A 21062-nucleotide genomic window follows, 5' to 3' on the forward strand; every position below is an offset into this window, starting at 1 on the left:
ATAGTTGTCACAGTTGCACATCCTTCTAGTTGCTGTATGTGGGACGCGGCCTCAGCATGGCCGGAGAAGCGGTGCGTCGGTGTGCGCCCGGGATCCGAACCCCGGCCGCCAGCAGCAGAGCACGCGCACTTAACCGCTAAGCCACAGGCCGGCCCTCAAGATGGAGTTCTAATCCAAGATGAGAAGGCCTGCCCCAAATATCTGTTTGCTTCCCATCTTGTGTGTTAGAAAATCTCCTCCTTCCAGGTGCTCTGGACCTTCACCTTGGCCCACTCCCTGGTCTCTCCAGGGACCAGAACTAGCCCCAGGCACCTCAGCCCAGAAACCCACCTGGTTTCCCAGAAAACAGACAGAAGACAGATTTGGAGCAAAAAAAAAAAAGATTTTTATTTAAGAAGTTCGAGGGGCTGGTGAGGGAGGGGAAGAGGAGAGAGGCTCCAGTGATGAAATCTCTCCCCGCACCCCACCTAGTGCATTCTTAATGGATATGAGCACCAACAGAGACCTGGTCAGGAAGGGGGTGTCTGGACCCCACAGCGCAGGTTAGCCGGAACAGCAACGTCTGAAAGGAAGAAACCAAGGGTGAAACTAGGGGTCCCCAGGAGAGCCCCTCACTGGGGACCCAGAAATCTTAAGAGCCCTTCTTCTTTGGGAAACTAGAGTTCTGACCCTGAGCCCTCTCCTCCCTCAGACCCAGGGGTCCAGGCCCCCAGGTCCCTCCTCCCTCAGACCCAGGGGTCCAGGCCCCCAGGTCCCTCCTCCCTCAGACCCAGGGGTCCAGGCCCCCAGCCCCTCCTCCCTCAGACCCAGGAGTCCAGGCCCCCAGCCCCTCCTCCCTCGGACCCAGGAGTCCAGGCCCCCAACTGCTCACCTATCTGCTCAGGCTTGGGCAAGTTCAGGTTGTCCATGACTTTGACAAACTCCTCACAGCTGAGGGTGAGCCGAGGGTTCAGAGTCCGCTCCTCCTCCACAGTGGACACTGTGAGCCCTAGCGGCCAAGGGAAGGGGAGCATATTAACTGGTCCAGCCCCTCAGGCCTCCCAGGACTACATTTCCCAAGAGGCCTAAGGAGGCCTCTCTGGACTGGGACTAACAGGCTCTTCCCAGTATGTTCCTGAGATCCCTTTCCCTCCTCGACAGGCACTATGGGAAATGTAGTTTCCCACAGTTCCCTAAGCTCTATGAGGAAGTCCCAGGAAAACTCATGCCCTCTGGAATTCTAGGAGTCATAGTTTCTACACTCAGTACACCTAAGCACTTGATGTTTTTGGCCAGAGCAATTTCTGGGAATTGTAATCTCCACGCCCCATGAGGATTATAGCAGTTTGGTGCTCCTTCTCAAATAGTAAGTTCTGTTAAGTCCCACACCTCCTCCAGGAAGCCCTCACCATGGTAATCATGAGCAGGGTAGACCAGACAGTCTCCTGGAAGCGTGAAGATCTTTTCGTGAACCGAGTGGTACAAGGTCTTAGCACAGCCTGGGGAGGCAAAGCTCAGAGGTCAGTGGCTCAAGAGGACGAGAGAAGCCCCCTAACCCCTTCCCTTAGGAAAAGTGTGGGAAGATAAAATCACTGTAGCCAAACTCTCTCCCTCATTTCTTGCCAGTACCCTTTTGTCTAGGTAGAGAAGGAGAGGAAAGGGCATTCTGGGCAGGTGGAACAGCATATACAAAGAATTGGGAATGGTAAGAAATTCAGCATGGCTGTAAATAAGGCTGGGATGAGACCCTGAAGCACCAAGGAGCTGTGCCCCACTCTGGGGATGCCAGGAAAGGGTTCTGGGCAGGGAAGCTGGACTGGAAGGTAAGAAACTGAAGACATGAGGCCAAAGAGGAAAATGGAGCCATGGTTCTGACAAGAAGCTCTGAGTCCTAAGTTGGGGCAAGGGCAAACCTCTGGAATGTTCTTCCAATCTTCATTTCAGCCTAAATCCTGCCATTTCAGGACTGTGTTGGGAATGGATAGAGGGGAGATTAGGCGCCTCAGAGAGAAAAAGACAGAGACCAAGATGGAGAAATGAGAGAGGGAAGAGGAAGCAAGAGGCAGTCTGGGGATCTGGTTACCCACAGCCTGCTCATTGTGGCTCCGTCCTTCCTCTCTCACCCAGCCTCACTCTCCTCCCACAAGGCAGCTAATCCTCCCAATCTAGTGTCAACCCCACGTTCACACACACACTCAAAGGGCAGCTGAACTCAGATTCTGAAACTAAACTCCATTCCCACAGTGAAATTCCTGAATCTAACTGCCTCCAGCGGCTAAACCCCTAATGCAACACCCACTAAAGCTAACAATGTCCTGGCAACTAAATGGCAGTGTCTAACTGTCCCCTGGCAGCTGAACTCCTGAATCCTCCACAGCCAACCCCCTCATGGACTTTTAAAATATGTCCACAAACTCTTTGACACTCTTCTCTTCAAAATGTGACGCTCAATTCCCCTCACCTCAACTTAGTGGTCTGGACTAAGTGACTTGCATCTAATAAATAGGATATTACAGAAATGACAGAGTTTAGGGCCAGCCCCGTGGCTTAGTGGTTAAGTGTGCGCACTCCGCTGCTGGCGGCCTGGGTTCGGATCCCGGGCGCGCAGCCACGCACGGCTTCTCCGGCCATGCTGAGGCCGCGTCCCACATACAGCAACTAGAAGGATGTGCAGCTATGACATACAACTATCTACTGGGGCTTTGGGGGAAAAATAAATAAATAAATAAAATTATTAAAAAAAAAAAAAAAGAAATGACAGAGTTTAACTTCTGAGACTAGGTTATTAAAAAAAAAAAAATTAGGGGAGCCGGTCCGGTGGCGTAGTGGTTAAGTTCAGCGCACTCCACTCCAGCAGCCTGGGTTCACAGGTTCGGATCCCAGGTACGGACCTCCACCACTCATCAAGCCATGCTGTGGCGGTGACCCACATTCAAAATACAGGAAAGGTGGGCCAGCCCTGTGGCATAGCGGTTAAGTGCACGCGCTCTGCTGCTGGAGGCCCGGGTTCAGATCCCGGGCATGCACAGATGGACCGCTTGTCAAGCCATGCTGTGGCGGCGTCCCATATAAAATAGTGGAGGAAGATGGGCACAGATGTTAGCCCAGGGCCAGTCTTCCTCAGCAAAAAGAGGAGGATTGGCATGGATGTTAGCTCACGGCTGATCTTCCTCACAAAAAAAAAAAAAAAATACAGGAAAGAGGGGGCTGGCCTGGTGGCCTAGTGGTTAAGTTCGCATGCTCCACTGCAGCGGCCCGGCTTTGCAGGTTCAGATCCCAGGCGTGGACCTATGCACCGCTCATCAAGCCATGCTGTGGTGGTGTCCCATATAAAGTGGAGCAAGATGGGCACAGATGTTAGCCCAGGGCCAATCTTCCTCTGCAAAAAGAGGAGGACTGGCAACAGATGTTAGCTCAGGGCTAATCTTCCTCACCAAAAAAAAATTAAACAACAAAAAATTAGGGGGTCTGTGTGTCTCTCTGATCATTCCCTCTAGGAGAATCCAGTTGCCATGTCGTGAGCACAGGCAAGCAGCCCCATGGAGAGGTCCGAGTGGTGAGGAACTGAGGCTCCTGCCAACACCCAGGGCCAGCGTGCCTGCCATGTTAGGGGGCCACCGTGGAAGCAGACCCTGCAGCCCCAGTCAAGCCTTCAGATGACTGCAGCCCATGCCGACAGCCTGACCACAATCTCATGAGAGACCCAGAGCAAGACCACCTGGCTAAGCTGCTCCTAGAGTCCTGACTCTCTGAAACGGTATGATATAATAAATGTTAACCAGTGTTTTAAGCCACTAAGTTCTGGGATAGTTTGTTTCACAGTAATAGATAGTTAACACACCCCTGAACCTAACTGTCCCGTAACCCCTCAATCTAACTGTCTCTCATCAGCTAACCACTGAATTGAACTCTCCTTCCACTCCAGCAGCTAAACTCCTTGAATCTAAACCTGACCCCCTAAAAGTCGAACACTCATTCATTCATTCATTCATTCTTGCAACTGATACCTAAAACCCTGGCACACATATAATTATACTAATTATAATTAGTATAAGATCTGAGGCTGGGGAAAGGGGCCTGTGACCTTGCTGGAAGTCTGTCCGCCCACACCCTCGGATGAGCAGGGCGTCTCCAGTGAAGGCCATGCTGTGGTCATTCAGGACGAAGGTGACACAGCCCGGGGTGTGGCCAGGGCTGGCCCGGGTCTCCACGGCCTGGCGGAGAGGGAGAGTGCAGACAGTCACCACTAAGAGAATGGCCCTGCCCTCATGGTGAAATTGGCCTCAGAAGACCCCACCCAGGGTCACATCTAGATAAACTTTTTTTGATACAAAAAATTGAGTTAGATTCCCAGAATCAAACCTTCCACCAGAGTAAACTCCCAATGAATTAAAAACTTAAAGCAAGAAAATAAAATCATAAAACTGTGACAACAAAAATGCAAATCATATATGATCTCTGGTTAGAGAAGAACATTCAAATGCAATCCCAAAAGTCATGAATCATTAAGGAAAAGATCAATGGTTTGACTTTAAGTAAATTTGAAGTTTCTGAAAGGCAACAACATCATAAATAAAATTTAAAAGGAGCCAATAAGCTGGCAAAATACATTTGTAACACATATATACCACATAGCAGTCAGCGTACTTAATATACAAATAGATCTTGCAAATCAAGAAAAAGATAAGCACACTAATATAAATATGGAATACTAAACAGTCACTCAACATTGTCATTAAAATTGATGATATATACAAATATTTAATGCCACGAAGAGATGTTTATTTTTTTATTTACTTTGTTCTGTGTGTGAGGAAGATTAGCCCTGAGCTAACATCTGTTGCCAATCCTCCTTTTATTTATTTTTATTTTTTTATTTTTTTTGCTGAGGAAGATTGGCCCAGGCCTAACATCCAGGCCCATCTTCCTCTACTTTTTATATGTGGAATGCCTGACATAGCAAGGCTTGATGAGCATTCCATAGGTCCTCGCCCAGGATCCGAACCTGCAAACCCCAGGCCGCTGAAGCAGAGCACACGAACTTAACCACCACACCACTGGGCCGGCCCCATGAAAAAATGTTTAATATCCAGTAAGTGCAAAAAGCAGGTTATAAAGCCACTTGTAAGTATGAAAAAGTGTCATATTTTTAAAAAATTTTATTCATTAACTCTAGATATATATTTATTTATTTGGGCTTTTCCTATATTATCCTTTTTTTTAACAGTGAACATGTAGTTTTATAATTAAAAATAAAACACAAAATTCAGGATACACAAAAGATCTAAACATAAAAAACATATAAGAGATATATATAAATCCTGAGGTAGGAAAGGTTTTTCTAAGCATGATAGGAAACTCAGAGGCGACGAGGAAAAATAGTGACAGATGTGACTGACAGTTTAACTTCATTATAGAAAAAAATGAAATCAGAGTTAAAAGACAAAAAAATTCAGAGCGAATATTAGCAGTATGTATAAGAAAGTATTATAGAGCCAGCCCTGGTGGTCTAGTGGTTAAGATTTGGCACTTTCACGGCCGCGGACCAGGTTCACTTCCTGGTGGTAGAACCACACCACCCGTCTGTCAGTTGTCATACTGTGGTGGTGGCTCACACAGAGAACTAAAACTAACAACTAGAATACACAACCATGTACTGAACCTTCAAAAAAAAAAAAAAGTATTATAAAGTATGAATAGCCATTATATATAAACAGCTCCTAAGAATCCCTAAAAGAAAAAAAGGCGAAAGAAAAAATTAGGCAATTCATAGAAGAGCAAACAAATAATCACAAAACACGTGAAAAGATGTTTGATCTCCCTTAAAAGCAAGGAAGGGAGAGATTTAAATTCAAAAACCCCTATTTTCCACCTACCAAATTGTCAGAGCGGCTTAGGGTATCTGAGGCGAGCCCTTACATTTTCTGGGATGTGGATGTAGCTCAGCATCGCCACTTTAGAGAGCAACTTAGCAGTGTCCATCGACATCTCAAATGTGTGCAGTCTGACCCCTCAAAGCCACTTCTAAGACCCTGCCATTACGAACCCCTGACACACGTGCACAAAGCTGCCCGCCCAGAGAGTTCTCATTATAGAAATCCCCACACTCAGTTCAGGGAAGCAACTGTCAGAAAAAATTATTGCCCTAATGATCTAACAACCACTTACAACATTAGTTCCCACTCACACATGACTCCTCCCTTTGTCACAGAGGCCCTTCCCACTAATTAGCATCCTTGCCCAGGTCAGTCATCTGCCGATTACTGAAGGACACTATATGCAGACACTGTCTCCACACCCAATATCCATTCTGCCCTTCCCCGCTCACAGATCTCCAATTTGGTTTGGGGCATCAGAGTGCTCAGCCAAGCACTTTCCCAGCCTCCCTGGCAGCCTGGGTGGTCTCTGACACAGTCCTCTGGCCAATGAGATCTCAGTAAGTCTGAAGATTTCTGGGAAAGCTTTTCCCTTCCTGATAAAAGGCACTGTCATCTCCCCTTTCCACTTCATCTGGCTCTGAATACAAAGTGGGATGGCTGCAGCTGCAGCAGCCACTTTGCAACCATGAAGGAAAAGTCAAGAGAATCCCACGAATGACAGCGCTGCCGAATCAAAGAGAGTAACTGCCATCTTCCAAATTTCCTGTTCCAGGAGAAAATTAAACTCCTATTTATTTAAGCCACTGTATAGGGTTTTCAGTTACTTTCGGCCAAACACCTTCGTAATTCATATACAACAGCATATCTGTGCAGTGCAAAACAAGTGCAAAGCAAAATCACAAATCTTGCAAAATCTTGTAGGGGAAAAAAATCACACCCCTCAAAAATTAGCATTATCTTTTGGAGGTAGAGGGGTGATCTTTTTATTTTGTATCTTTCCATACGCTCTCAATTTTTTTTTTTTCCAACAAAAAGCATGGATGTCTTTTGAAGTGAAAATATGGATGGATATTCAGGAGCAATGTTCAAAATATTTAACGGCAGTTATAACATGGGTACTGGCCAACCAGAAGGAAATCAGCTGTAAACAACCAGTACAGTCAGACAGCACCTATATGGTACATATATAGGATACAGTTAAGTATATATATGGTATATATAAGTGTGTATGTGTATAAATTGAACAAAACTGTAAGATCAATTGAACAAAATCCTGCTTGCCACATGAATCAAGATTCCCCAGGGCCTTGGTGACTTAGCCTGAGTCGCAAGTGGCTTTACTGATGATCAGCATCCCTGTTGATCTGACCTTTCCCTTCTCGGAAATATCTAGAATCCATCTCCTCTATCTACCCCCACAATCCTGCCCATCTCAGGCCTCATCCTTTCCTGCTTGGACCAACCACCAGCCTCCTCCCCGGCCCACCAGCCTCCAACCCATCCCCCACATGACCCTGAGGGGGTTTCCTATTGGCCAGATCCAAACCTGCCCCTCTCCGCTCAAAACCCTTCCTGGGCTCCCACTGCCCCCAGGGCAGAGTTCTGGCTCCTCAGCCTGACTTCTGAAACACCCCAGCTCTGCTGCCTGCCCTCCTTTCCAGCTCGTGTCTTATAACAGCCTCCTTTCCTCAACATGCCCAGCTATTCTGAGCCTTGGGGTCGTTTCCAGAAAGCACTGGGCTTTTCCACATCTCTTTGCCCATGCAGTTCTCTCTGCCGAGGTACGCCCTTCCCTCTTGTCCCATCAGTCAAGTCTACCCATTCTTCAAGAGCCCGGACACTGACTGACCCGATTCTACAGATGAGGAAACTGAGGCACAGAACGAGAACGAGAATGAACAAACCATAACTATACGTGACAATATGGATGAATCTCACAGCCACAACGATGAACAAAAAAAAGTGGGCTACACACAAGAGTGGAGTGGAATGGAACAGAACGGAGAGGAATGGAATGCAGTGGGAAATCTCAGAGCGCCTGGTACACAGTAAGGGTAAGCGGTATTTCATGAAGCCTAGGTTTCAGTTCTGAATCCAGATGTAAAATGATGTCTTCTCAAAGGCACATAGACTAGTGGTTAAGAGCAGTTTCTGGGGGGGGGCTGCCCGGTGGCGCAAGCCATTAAGTGCGCGCCCCCTCTGCTTTGGTGGCCCAAGGTTCACCAGTTCGGATCCCAGGCGTGCACTGACTCACTGCTTGTCAAGCTGTGCTGTGGCGGCGTCCCATATAAAGTGGAGGAAGGTAGGCACGGATGTTAGCCCAGGGCCAGTCTTCCTCAGCAAAAAGAGGAGGACTGGCAGATGTTAGCTCAGGGCTGATCTTCCTCACCAAAAAAAAAAAAGAGCAGTCTGTAGCCAGATGACATGGGTTCCAAATTTGGCTCTGCTATTACTCACTGCGTGACCTTGCACAAGTTACTTCACCTCTCTGGGCTTCTCTGCTGATTTGTAAAATGAGGATAATAATTGTCCCCACCTCACAAGACTATCATAAAGATTAAATTATTTCATATATGTAAGAGTACTTAAAAAAATGCCCAGCACACAATAATTGCTATGTAATAAAAATAATAATAATGTTTTAAAATTCGAAAAACACTGATCTAATGGAACCACAAGGCCTCCTGGGTTCAAATCCTGGCTCAGCCACTTTCTCAGTATAATTTTTGGGCAAGTCACTTTCCCTCTCTGCACTTCCTTCTCTGCAAAGTAGAAAAAATAATTCTGATCTCACTATGTGGTTGAGACGGTTTAATGAGATTTACTTGTCAGAGAAGACACAGTGGAGGCCTGAGGGCCAGACCAGCCAGAGAAGGGTTTTGTTTGGACTGCTCAGTAGCTATCACAAGTCTGAATTTGTTGTCTACCCTTAAAAAGTGGAAGACTTCTCCGGCCAGCCCAGTGGCGCAAGCGGTTAAGTGCGCACGCTCCACGGCGGCGGCCCGGGGTTCGCCGGTTTGGATCCCGGGCGCGCACTGATGCACCGCTTGGCAAGCCATGCTGTGGCGGCGTCCCATATAAAGTGGAGGAAGATGGGCACGGATGTTAGCCCAGGGCCAGTCTTCCTCAACAAAAAGAGGAGGATTGGCAGATGTCAGCTCAGGGCCAATCTTCCTCACACACACACAAAAAAAAGTGGAAGATTTCTCAAACTATGTATATTTGCAGCTTCTATTTAAAAAAAAAAAAAGAAGAAGAAAGAGGCGGAGAAGGCTTGGCAGTAGACAGATTACATTCCTAAACATGAATAATCAACTTGAATTGTGCAGTGGGTGTCTCCATAAATGGGGCATGTACCCTAACATTTGCCACAGGCTCCACCACTCCCTGCTACCTGGCAGGGATATCTGATTCTGAAAATCCTGCAAGATAAATGCTGAGAAAATGCACTTACAGAGCTTAGCACAATGCCTGGTGAGATGCAAACACTCGATGTTTGTTAACTATTGTTAAATTATTATTATTATTATTATTAACCAATACAAAAATATCTACAGTCTACATCAGTTGATAGCAAAGAGAAGTTTTGGAAGAACAAGTTAAATGACACCACAAGGAAACAATCAGACACATCCAGAATGTGGACATTCTACAAGACACCAGGCTGGACGCTTCAAAAGTCAACGTCAGGGGGCAGAAAGGGTATGAAACTGCTCTGGCTTTAAAGACTCAATAGACCTAAGAGCCAATGCCATCTATGAACCTCCACTGTGTCCTGGTTCCTAAAAACAGCCGTGAAAATGATTCCTGGGCAACTGGAGAAATCTGAACATGGACTAGATTTAACTATTATTTAAGGGCCGGCCCCGTGGCTTAGTGGTTAAGTGGGCACGCTCTGCTACTGGCGGCCTGGGTTCGGATCCCGGGCGCGCACCGACGCACCGCTTCTCCGGCCATGCTGAGGCCGTGACCCACATACAGCAACTAGAAGGATGTGCAACTATGACATACAACTATCTACTGGGGCTTTGGGGGCAAAAAAAAAAAAAAAAAGGAGGAGGATTGGCAATAGATGTTAGCTCAGAGCTGGTCTTCCTCAGGAAAAAGAGGAGGATTAACATGGATGTTAGCTCAGGGCTGATGTTCCTCACAAAAAAAAAAAAAAAAAAAGAATTATTTAAGTATTATTGTATATTTTGTTAGGTGTGACAAAGATATTGTAAAAGAATGGTTCTCAAAGTGTAGTTGAGGGAACCCTAGGAGTCTGCAAGATCAAAACTATTTTCATAATAGGATGAAGAGGCCTTTGCCCTTTTCCACTCTCATTCTCCCATGAGAGGTCAGTGGAGTTTTCCAGAAGCTCCATGACTTATGATGATGTCATTGCTCTGACAGCTGATGGACTGTGTACTTGTGTACTCTTGTTTTTTTACAAAAACTGTTTCAATTTCCAATACAGTAAATATTTTTTTGCAAATCTGAATAGTTTTATTTTTTGTTGAGATATAATTGACATATAACAATTATATAACTTATATATGAATATAAGTAAATATTGATAGATAGAACCCACATAAACAAAAGTGTTTTAAGGCCCCCCCTTAATTTTTAAGAGAGTTAAAGAGTCCTGAGACCAAATAGTTTGAGTTTGAGAACTACTGACATAAAACATCGCTATTCTCAGAAGTCTTTAGGGGTGAAATGCCCGCAATTTAGCTTCTGAATGCTGAGGGAAAAAAAAGTGCGAGAGGAACATGACAAATGTGGTAAAACTGTCAGCAGCTGGTGAACATTAAATGAAGGGTATGAGGATGTTAATGGTACTATTATTTCGATTTTGCTATAGATTTGAAAATAAAAAGTTGTGGATGGGGGGCACCTAACATCTTGGCCTAACCCATCTTCAGGGAACCCTCCACTGTTCCCTGAAACTTGCTGAGGGATCCTCTCAGCTGCAGAATATTCTGCAGGGATTCTGTGCGGCCTGCCTAACCCCACCTTCTTTCAACATATTCTTTCTTCCCTTACATGATGCATCAAATACATGACACAGCTCCACAGCTGTTCTTTCCCGTTTCCTGCAGCAGCGAAACTACTCTCACGACACTATTCCCATCAGCCAAGGCCACGCAAAGGCGATCAGCGCAAGCGCGCAGCTCACTCGCCTTGCAGTTCCCACGGCCCACACTGCCCCCTGCTGGCAAGTCAGCTCTCGGCTTCTTTGCCCTTTGGTCCCCAGGTTCATTCTTTCGCTTCATGACTCAAAAGTTTTTACTCTCGGCATAACCGTCCACTGTTTCTATACCCTCTAAACCCAAAAACCCAAAATGTCATTTTCCATTGTAGCTAAACTCGATCAGCTAAACTTGCTTCCTTTCTTTTGTGAAATGAAACAAAATTAAAATTATTTGTTCTGTTTAGGGGACAGTGTACAGATATCTATGAGCTGAAGATGCATCAAAAAATAAGATGGAATGATGGATGCATAGAGGAGTATACTGTAAATTTTTTCTCAACTCTTCTGTATGCTTGAAAATTTTCATAAAACGTTGGGGGGAAAAAGACATTCCACAATTCAAATATTTAATTCCAAATAGGAGTAAGCACTGAAATCCTTGTGACCCACATGAGAATCACCTGTGAGCTTTTAAAATATACCGATAGGGCCAGCCAAGTGGCACAGTAGTTAAGTTCATGCGCTCTGCTTCAGCGGCCTGGAGTTCACCGGTTCAGATCCCAGGCATGGACCTACACACCACTCATCAAGCCATGCTGTGGTGGTATCCCACATACAAAGTAGAGGAGGATTGGCACAGATGTTAGCTCAGGGACAATCTTCCTCAAGCAAAATAAGAGGAAGATTGGCAACAGATGTTAGCTCAGGGCCAATCTTCCTCACCAAAAAAAATATATATGTATATATATATAGATATATAGATTCCCTGAACAATTAAATCAGAATGGGGGAGGAGGCAGTATCTTAAGCAGCACCTCTCTCAATCAACATATTTAACAGGCAAGACTAACTTTCTTTTTTTTCTTTTTGGTTTTCATTTGAGTCCTCAATGAACCTTTGGAGATGGGCACATTTTTTTTCTCTCCCTTATTTTCCTCCTCCCACTTTTATTTTTTTATTTTATTTTATTTTTTTTTTGTGAGGAAGACCAGCCCTGAGCTAACATCCAATGCCAATCCTCCTCTTTGTGCTGAGGAAGACTGGCCCTGGGCTAACATACGTGCCCATCTTCCTCTACTTTATATAGGACGCCGCCACAGCATGGCTTGCCAAGCGTCGGTGCGCGCCTGGGACACGAACCAGCGAACCCGGGCCGCCGCAGGGGAGAGCGCGCACTTAACCGCTAGGCCACCGCTGGCCCCGCTCCTCCCACTTTTAAAAACTGAATTGTAGCATGCATATTTTATGGTACAAAGTGCCCATCTCCAAAGGTTTATCTAGAACTCAGATGAAAACCAAACAAAACACTGACTAATCATAGACACAGATAATAACAAGTGTTGCAAGAATGTGGAGGACCTGGAACTCTCATATGCTGCTGGTAGGAATGTAAAATGGTGCAGCCACCTTGGATAACAGTTTGGCAGTTCCTCAAACTGTTAAACAGAGAGTTGTATGACCCAGCAGTTCCATCCTAGATATATACCCAAGAGAAATGAAAACACAGGTACACACAGAAACCAGTACATGAATATACCTAGCAGCATTATTCATAATAGCCAAAAAGTGGAAACAACTCAAATGTCTGTGAACTGATGAATGAATAAATAAAATGTGGTATATCCATACAATGGAATATCATTCAGCAATAAAAAGAAATGAAACACAGGTCCACGCTCCAACATGGATGAACCTTGAAAACATTATGCCAGGGACAGAAGCCAGTCACAAAAGACCACATATTGTATGATTCCATTTCTATGAAATGTCCAGAATAGGCAAATCTACAGAGACAGAAATTAGATTAGTGGTTGCCTAAGGGTGTAGGGGTGAAGGGGGGCTGGGGTGACAACTAAGAGGTAGGGGGGTTTCTTTTTGGAGTGATGAAAATATTCTCAAATTAACTGTGGTGATGGATGCACAACTCTGTGAACACACTAAGTCACTGAATTATACACTTTAAATGGGTGAACTAGATGGTTTGTGAATTGTGTCGATAAAGCTGTTGAAAAAAACAAACACTGAAGCTAAATCTGCCACAGCTAAACCCTTCAACATTCATTCATCGAAAACATCACCCATTCCGTTTAACAAAGGGCTTATCTTGACACAAAACTCCAACCATCTCTAACTCTTCGAAGGCTTCTCAACCCAAGAAATGCTTGTCAGCAACTGACTAGTACGTACAGTGCACATTGTACGTGAACGTACAATGCATTTTTTTACCTGCTTCCAGAAAAAGGCTTGAAATAAAGAGGCTGTAACCACTGTAGCTATACCCTCGGATCCCACACACAGCCCTCATTTCCGCTAAATGCTCTGACTCAGATAAATTGTCCCCATTGAGCAAAACCCTCTCACCTGGAGGCCCAGTTCTCACCCAGTCACCTGATATTCTGTCCCCAAAGTCAGCCAAACTCTTTACATCTTGAGCACCTCTAATCAGAAAAAAGCCCTGCCAGTTGTTTCCTCTCCCTCTGAGGGCAGCTTCCTCCCCACCACTCCGTATTGCCCAGGGCTGAAATTCTGGCCGGAAACCTGCTGATCATGCCTGTGGCAAAGAAAGGAGAGGAAATAGGAACCTTCAGACCCTTCTGCGTTAGGCAACAGCTGGGCTGGAACTGGGGTGAGGTAAGCAGGCGCCTAGGGCAACATTTAAGGAAGCTCTCCCTGGAAGATGCCTACCCCACTCTTGCAAGACCCTGAGAGCGAGCGCCTCCTTAAATGTTGCACACTGGGCGCTGGCTTGCCTCACCCTAGTCTGGACCAGGGGCAACAGGATGCTCTGTCCTCCAACAGAGGAGAAAGACAGGGCTGGGTCCCTCCCTCAACCCTGCATTCAGAATTCCAGCCCCCAATCAACTTTTATGGAGATGCCAGGCCACAGGCCCTGCCCCAAAGCAGTAGGAAACTCCATAAATGCTGTTGACTTAACAGGCTTGGCCAGAGACACACCTACCCTGAGCCTCTTGCCCCAGTGCCCCACCTGGGTTTATGGCGCCCTCCTCCCAGAAACAGACACTCAGGGATCAGGAAGGCAGGTCTGAGGCCCCTCTTACCCCAGGACTCATGAGCCCAGGCCCCCAGCCCCCTCTTTCCTTAAGTCCAAGAAGTCCAGGCCACCACCCTCGCGGGGACCCAGCATCCAACTCACGAAGCGCCCGAAGCGGATGGAGTCTCCATCCTCAATGTGCAAGTCAGCCTGGGCCCCACTAAGGCGGGAGATGACAGACTGGCAGCCGGGGAGTAGGGATCGCAGCAGCCCCGAGCCCGTAATGTGGTCCGCGTGGCAGTGAGTATTCACTGAGGGAGAGAGGAGGGGCAGGTCTAGGAGGGCACAGAGAGGACGCAGGATTGCCAGCCCCCAGCCCCCGCCTCCCTCAGACCCAGGAGTTGGGCCCCCAGACTGACCAGCATACAGCAGCCGCAGCCCCAGTTCCTTGACCAACTGGGCATCCCGAGGCGCTGTCTCCAGAACCGGGTCGATGAGAATGGCCTCTCGGGACTCTCTGTCACCGAGGAGGTACGTGTAGGTGCAGCTCTTGGGCTCAAACATCTGGCAAGAGGGTGGGGGACAGGTGAGAGCGCAGAACCAGACCACTCACTGGGGACCCGAGTCCAGGCCTCCACTTGGTTCTCTTCCTAAGACCCAGAAGCAGAAACTTCCAGCCCCTGCTTCCCCCAGAGTCAGGAGTCTGGGGCCCCAGCATCTTACTCCTTCTGAATCAGTGAACCCCAACTTTCAAACACCCCCAATCAGGGCCCCCATCCTCTTCTGTAAAGGACTCAGAAGTCCGGCCCCAAGCCCGGGGGCTCCCAGATCTCTCCCTTTAAAGGTCCCAAGAGTCCATCCCCAAGCCCCTTTCTGCAAAGATCCAGGCTCGAGGCCCCGGGAACGCTCCCGATTTAAGGACCCAGGAGTTCCGGCCCCGCCGCCGCCCAGGACCCAGTAACCCCGCTCCCCGCTCCAGCCACTGCGCACCTGCCGCAGGAGGAGGGGGACTCCAGACCCGCTGTGCCGGCTGAGCCGGCGCCCGGCGACCCTCAGCACCGTCCCGGCCATCGCGCCCGCAGCCGCGTCTGGACTGAGCGGAAACCCTGACCCCGGAGGGGCGGGGCGGGGCGGGGGCGGGGCCCGCCTTAAAGGGGCCGCAAGCGCCAGGAGCCACGGGCGGGGCCGGCTGAGCCCGGCTGGGGGCGGTGTGGAGACTTCAGTGACAGAGACAACAGTGAGACCTGGAGAAACAGGGCACCGGGAGACATTCACTGGGAGGACGAGGAGGAGACGCTGGGAAAAGCACAGACAGGGAGAGAAGCAGAAACCCAACAAGAGGTCCCGATACGCTCCTAGCCCCGTGCCCTGTTATAGGAAAAGCAAGTGGTTGGATCCTCACTGTTAGAAAGAAAAAAATGTTTGATTCAATGTCACTAATCTTGAGGGACTGTTGGGCGGGAGCATGGCTCCCAGAACAACACTTGATCCCATTAACGTTTATCAAAAAATTGCTTATTTTATCACAAATCAGATTTCTTCCCAGGAAAAATTTTTTTTTTTTCGCTGAGGAAGATTAGCCCTGAGCTAACATCCCTTGCCAGTCTTCCTCCACTTCATATGTGGGTCGCTGCCACAGCGTGGCTGACCAGTGGTGTAGGTCCCCACCCAGGATCCGAACCTGTGAACCCCAGCTGCCGAAGTGGAGCCCACCGAACTCAACTACTACACCACGGGGCTGGCCCCTAGAAATCATTTTTTTTTTTTAAATAATTTTGCATTGTATCTTGCAAAATCAGTTGGGGATCATTTGGCTTCTGTTGGAATGTGGACCTCCAAATACGGCTTCTGTTCATTTACACTCAGCACCTAGAGTTGAGAAACTATGTCGTCTACAGGCCTAGCCTGTCAGAAAGTTTGCTCTCTGGAATCAGATCAGTAGCGAGACTAGGACACCCACTCTTGTCTGGAGGCTGTAAGTCACTTTGTCACAGAGGAGCAGCCTTGATTTCCAACCTAGGTGGAGGGCGTCTGAGGAGGTGCTTCCAGCAACAACATCCCACATTTATCTCAACTCTGGAGTCTCCAAGGAACAGGCCCTGGATGGGATTCTCAGACCAGGCCCTACATTAATCCCTTTACACAAGGCCTGCTTTGCCTTGAGCCAATCAAACTCTGTTTCATTTAAATTTTATGTAAATACTACTTTTCCTAAAAATCCTATAATAACTCTCTCTCTCTCTGTGTTTGGGGAGACAGCCAACGCTCCCTCTGTGGTCCTCTCTCCTTAGCTACTGCAAGTCAATACAACCCAACTTTGCCAGACTCCTAGTGTATCCCCTGTGGTCTTTATCAGGGGAGAGACTCAGAGAGCCACTCAGAGATAAGGGAGATTGTGAGAGAGTTGAGAGAGACACTCAGAGATAACAGAGAGAGAGACCTGGAGAGACTTTCAGAGACACGTGGAGAAATACAGAGTTGAAATGAGATGCTGTGATAAGAAAACAGCTCTTCTGAGTGGCTGTCTAGGCATTTTACAGTGACAACCCTGCTCACATCCAGAGTCTGGACACTGAGATAAGGACCTGAGCTCAGGATTCCTGCCCCAAGTTCCTGCCTTCCTTTCCTAGGAACATCTTTTAAAATAACCACTTAGGGGGGCAGGCTGCGTGGCCTGGTGGTGAAGTTCAGTGCACTCTGCTTTGGCAGCCCCGGTTCAGTGCCCGGGCATGGACTTACACCACTCGTGAGTGGCCGTGCTGTGCTGGCGTCGCGTGCACATACAAGACAGAGGAAGATTGGCACAGATGTTAGCTCACGGCGAATCTTCCTCAGAAAAAAAGAAAATAAAAAAGAAAAGAAACACTGAGAGTTGAGCCTGTGAAAAGTTAGTGACCTCTGCTCCAACCACCTTATAATTAATAGGTGCATGCTACCCCCCTCGCCAACGATCCAGGACAGAGAACTGCTCTTCTGCCAGCTCCCCGCCCTCACGTTTCTGGAATCTGGTAAGTAATAAATCTTGTGACTCTACTTCCTTTGTGTGCGTGTATTGAAACTGCACCTTCAATCAAAATGATCTGGGGTTTTCACTTCCCCAAGGTGGGAGCTTGGATGCTAGGGGAGCTGCCTGCTGACCTCGTGTGGGTGGCTTGTGCCTCCTCATTCAGCAGGTTATAATCTGCACATTCTTAACTTAATACACCAGCTATGGGCCCCTCAACACAGATGGCCATCAGAGAAATACGGTCACAAAGATACACTGGGAGATTCTCGAAGATACGAAAGAAGAGATGTTGGGACATGAGAGTAGGGAGAGACGTGCAGAAAGAGGGAGAGACTTTCTCAGACCTGGGAGGCACCCAGACAGGAGAGAAAGAGGCAGGAAGAAAAGCTCAGAGTCAAAGAGAGAATTTGCTCGCTTACTCGTCAGGCTGAGGTCTCCCACCTGCCTGGCTCTAGGTGGGCAAAGCCAGCAGCCCAGAGATGAGTCCTCAGTTTTGTTGCTGGGGGACAATGGGGCGGACATCAGGGCTGAAACAACGGGAGGGAGAGGGATTTTCAGGAGCCCAGGGGAGGGAGGAGCCAGGAAAATGGGGACCTCAAGCACTCTTTACTATGAGGGTCCCCCAAATAAGACCTACTCACCTCTGGGGCCCACTCTCATTGTTTTTGCGGGATTGTTAGACTCTTTACTAGTTCCTTGAAGGCATGCATGCTCTCGGGCGTTTTTGTAGGGTCAGCTGGGAGATGTCCCCTGAGTTAGAAATCTTGGCATCACCTTTCCCAGCTGTGTGATCTTGGGCTCAAAACTTATCCTCTTCAGTTTTCTTATCTGTAAAATGAGGTTGAAAAGAGTTCCATCCTCATTGTGAAGGTCCAATGCGTTCACACATGTAAAGAGTTTGGGAGGGCACGTGGCACAGAATAAGCTGTCCAGGGGAGCTGCCTACCGTTATCTCATCACCATCCTAGACTCCTTCGTCCTCTTGCCACCTCCTCCCAAGTCACCACTAGGCCCTGTTGAGTTAACCTCTCCAATCGGGCCACTTTTCCATCATCGTGCCCTCTGCCCCAGTCAAGAGGCAGCAAAGCATAAATGCAAATTACATGGATTCCAGGGCCAGGCTGCAGGGGTTTGAATCCAGGCCCGGCTGTTACCGAACCAAGTGGGCTCACCTCCTCGTGAGTTAAATAAGACTCTACACTAGTGGAAGTTGTCTCACAAAGTAAAGTGTATTTGCAGCAAATAGGAGGCCATGAGGAATCATTTCCAAAGTCATGATGTCCCTGAACAAAGGAAAGCAGGAACTTTTATTTGGTTGGGGAATGAATATTCAAAAGAGGGAAGCGGGTATTTGCTTGCACAGGCTCAGTTGGAAAACATGCTTCCACATAAGGAGGCCTAAGCTCTCCCTGGAGAGATCTTTGCATTAAAATAAGGCAAAGGTCATGGGCATAGCTCTCGTGGTGAGGCTTGGTCAGTTTCAGGATGGCTGGTGGTTACATCTCCTTAACACACAAAAGGAAAAGAAACAACTTGGAAAAACAGTTCATTGCTTCCAAATCCACCCTTGAGTTTCTGGAGGCACCTAGTTGATGACCCTGCACTTCCCTGCTGTGTGACCTTGGATAAATGACCTCCGCCCTCTGTGCCTCATTTTCCTCTTCTACACAACAGGGATAACAGTAATACTTCCTCTTAGAAAGCTGCTGTCAGGATTAAATGCATGCATAAAATATGAATATAAAGCACTCAGGATAGGTTCTGGTATATAATAAATGCTAAATAAATGCTAGTAATTAATATAATTAAACAGCCTCCCCCCCAGGGCTTCTGGCTTCCACTCTGCGTCCCTACCATCCATTTTCCATGCAGCAGCCAGAGCGAGCCTTTTAAAATGTCCATGTAAAGGAGACTGAAGAGTCACAGCAAATAGATACAGTGTGTGGATCTTGTTTAGATCCTGATTCAAACAAACCCAGGGTAATAAAAACATATTTATGGGATGTGATGTCTGGCATACAGCTTCAAAATCCTCTGGGAGGAGTGGGTAGGGGGAAATGAAACAACATTGGCCACAACTGGGTAATTGTTGATGCTGGCTGAGTCTATTATTAATGCAGAGAACAATTCTATGACTCTCTCGACTTTTCTGTATGTTTGAAATAAAATAAAACATTGAGCCTGGAAAAGAAAAAAAAGATATATATGGGACCATTGGGGGAATGTGAACTCTGATGGGATGTGTGATAACATGAAGAAATGACTAAATTTGGAAAGAGGTGACAATGACCTTGTGGTTATGTTTAAAAGAGAGAAAGAGAGTCCTTATTTTTTAGAGACACAGACTGAAGTGTTTCTGGATGAAATGTCTGGAATTTGTTTCAAATAATTCAAGGAGGGGTATTGGGGATGATGAAACAAGATTGGCCATGTTGAACCCGGGTGATGGGTCTATGGGGTTAGTTATACTCGCCTCTCCCTCTCCTTTTGTGTATGTTTAAGATTTTCCATAACTTAAAAAAATGGTAAGAAAAAAAAAGAGTATATGAAAACCTAAAACTAGTCCACGTCACTTCCTGTGTTTAGAACCCTCCCTTGATGGGCCGACCCCGTGGCTTAGCGATTAAGTGCGCGCACTCTGCTGCTGGCCGCCCGGGGTTCAGATCCCGGGTGCGCACCGACGCACCACTTCTCCGGCCATGCTGAGGCCGCGTCCCACATACAGCAACTAGAAGGAAGTGCAGCTATGACATACAACTATATACTGGGGCTTTGGGGGGAAAAATAAATAAATAAAATTAAAACCCTCCCTTGGTTTCCCACTCGGCTTCGGCCTTTTTCCAACTCCTTGACCTCAAGTTCGACATTCTCCCCATCATTCTATCCTCCCATCACTGAGGGCTTCTGGCTGTTAATTCTTTCAAGCATTCATTTGATACAGATTTATTGAACACCTACTCTGTGCTAAGCTCTGTACTGGATGCTGGGAACAGAGAGATAAACAAGATAGACAAGTGGTCCATCTTAACAGAGGATGCATTCTAACATGCATACAAGGGGGGTGCATACAAGGGGGATGAGACAACAGAGTCATGGAGGGAAGGGGGCTCCATGAACTCAAGTGGGCAAGGGAGGCCCTCTGCAGTGGTAATATTTGAGGGGGGTGTCAGGCAGGCAAACTGATGGAGGAAGGGCCTTGAGAACAGAAGGAACAGCTAGTGCAAAGGCCCTGAGACAGGATTGACCATGGTATGTACAAGAACTGGAAGGAAGGTAAGGAAGTCTGGAGCATGGCATGACACACTCTTTCCCACCTTGAGGTCTGCGCACTTGCTGTTCCTGGGACAACCTTGACCCCATCATGGCCTAGTTCAAAGCGCAATAAAAACAAAAACCAATATTGATAACATTTATTGAGCACTGTAGGCACTGCTCTAAACACTTTCCATTGATTACTGAATTTAGTCCTAACAACCCTTCCTTTTATAGATGAGGAAACTGAGGCCCAGAAAGATGAAGTGACTTGCCCAAGGTCACACAGCTAGAAAGCAGCAAAGCCAAGATTCCAAACCAGTTACCCAGGCAATCTGGCTCCAAAGCCTAAATAACCCCGCTGTATAACTCCTACAGCTCCCAGGGTTCACCAGACTTTCTGGGTTATCAGGCTGAACACCACCCATGCTGAGGATGTTTATGGGCACTCTAGGACTGCAGCCTCCTGGAGAGTTTCCGTGTAATCTGAAACCACCTCCCGCTTTGCACGAAGGGCAGGGAGAGATCGAAGAAAGAGGCAGACTACTCCAGATTGGTAGGTGGTGGGTTTAGTAAACAAGGGAATTTATGAGGCTCATCTTGGGTGGCCACAAGATGAGTAGTCCTCCACACCCACCTGCCAGAATCTTAAAAGTTTATAGAGAGGCCTTAACTGGGCTCAGTCACATGCACAGTCCAGAGAGGCTCATCACCACATTACTGTTTCAAGGCTGTATTCTTGGAGCAGCTTCTGGGAACCAGGAAGGCAAGTGGAAT

General features: G+C 47.3%; 1 protein-coding gene across 1 annotated transcript; it reads right to left on the bottom strand.

The window, feature by feature from the left end:
* Positions 1–350: 350 nt before the first annotated feature.
* Positions 351–15111, bottom strand: ETHE1 (ETHE1 persulfide dioxygenase). The gene is made up of 7 exons (XM_058529472.1): positions 15017–15111; positions 14446–14590; positions 14189–14337; positions 4064–4193; positions 1389–1478; positions 872–988; positions 351–562 (listed from the first exon to the last, which is right to left on the bottom strand). The coding sequence occupies exons 1-7, from the start codon at positions 15095–15097 to the stop codon at positions 510–512; spliced, it is 765 nt and encodes a 254-aa protein (XP_058385455.1). The 5' UTR covers positions 15098–15111; the 3' UTR covers positions 351–509.
* Positions 15112–21062: the final 5951 nt, after the last annotated feature.

This window comes from Diceros bicornis, chromosome 34 (assembly GCF_020826845.1).
Source record: "Diceros bicornis minor isolate mBicDic1 chromosome 34, mDicBic1.mat.cur, whole genome shotgun sequence".
Lineage (NCBI taxonomy): Eukaryota > Metazoa > Chordata > Mammalia > Perissodactyla > Rhinocerotidae > Diceros > Diceros bicornis.

Bases quoted from the DNA above. Each gene is read 5' to 3' on its own strand.
- ETHE1 (XM_058529472.1), bottom strand. From the start codon at position 15,097: ATGGCCGGGACGGTGCTGAGGGTCGCCGGGCGCCGGCTCAGCCGGCAC. The intron at 4,194-14,188 runs GTGAGTTGGATG...CCTCTCCGCCAG, and splicing joins CCATCCGCTTCGGGCGCTTC to GCCGTGGAGACCCGGGCCAG. The intron at 1,479-4,063 runs GTCACAGGCCCC...TTGCCTCCCCAG, and splicing joins GCGGACAGACTTCCAGCAAG to GCTGTGCTAAGACCTTGTAC.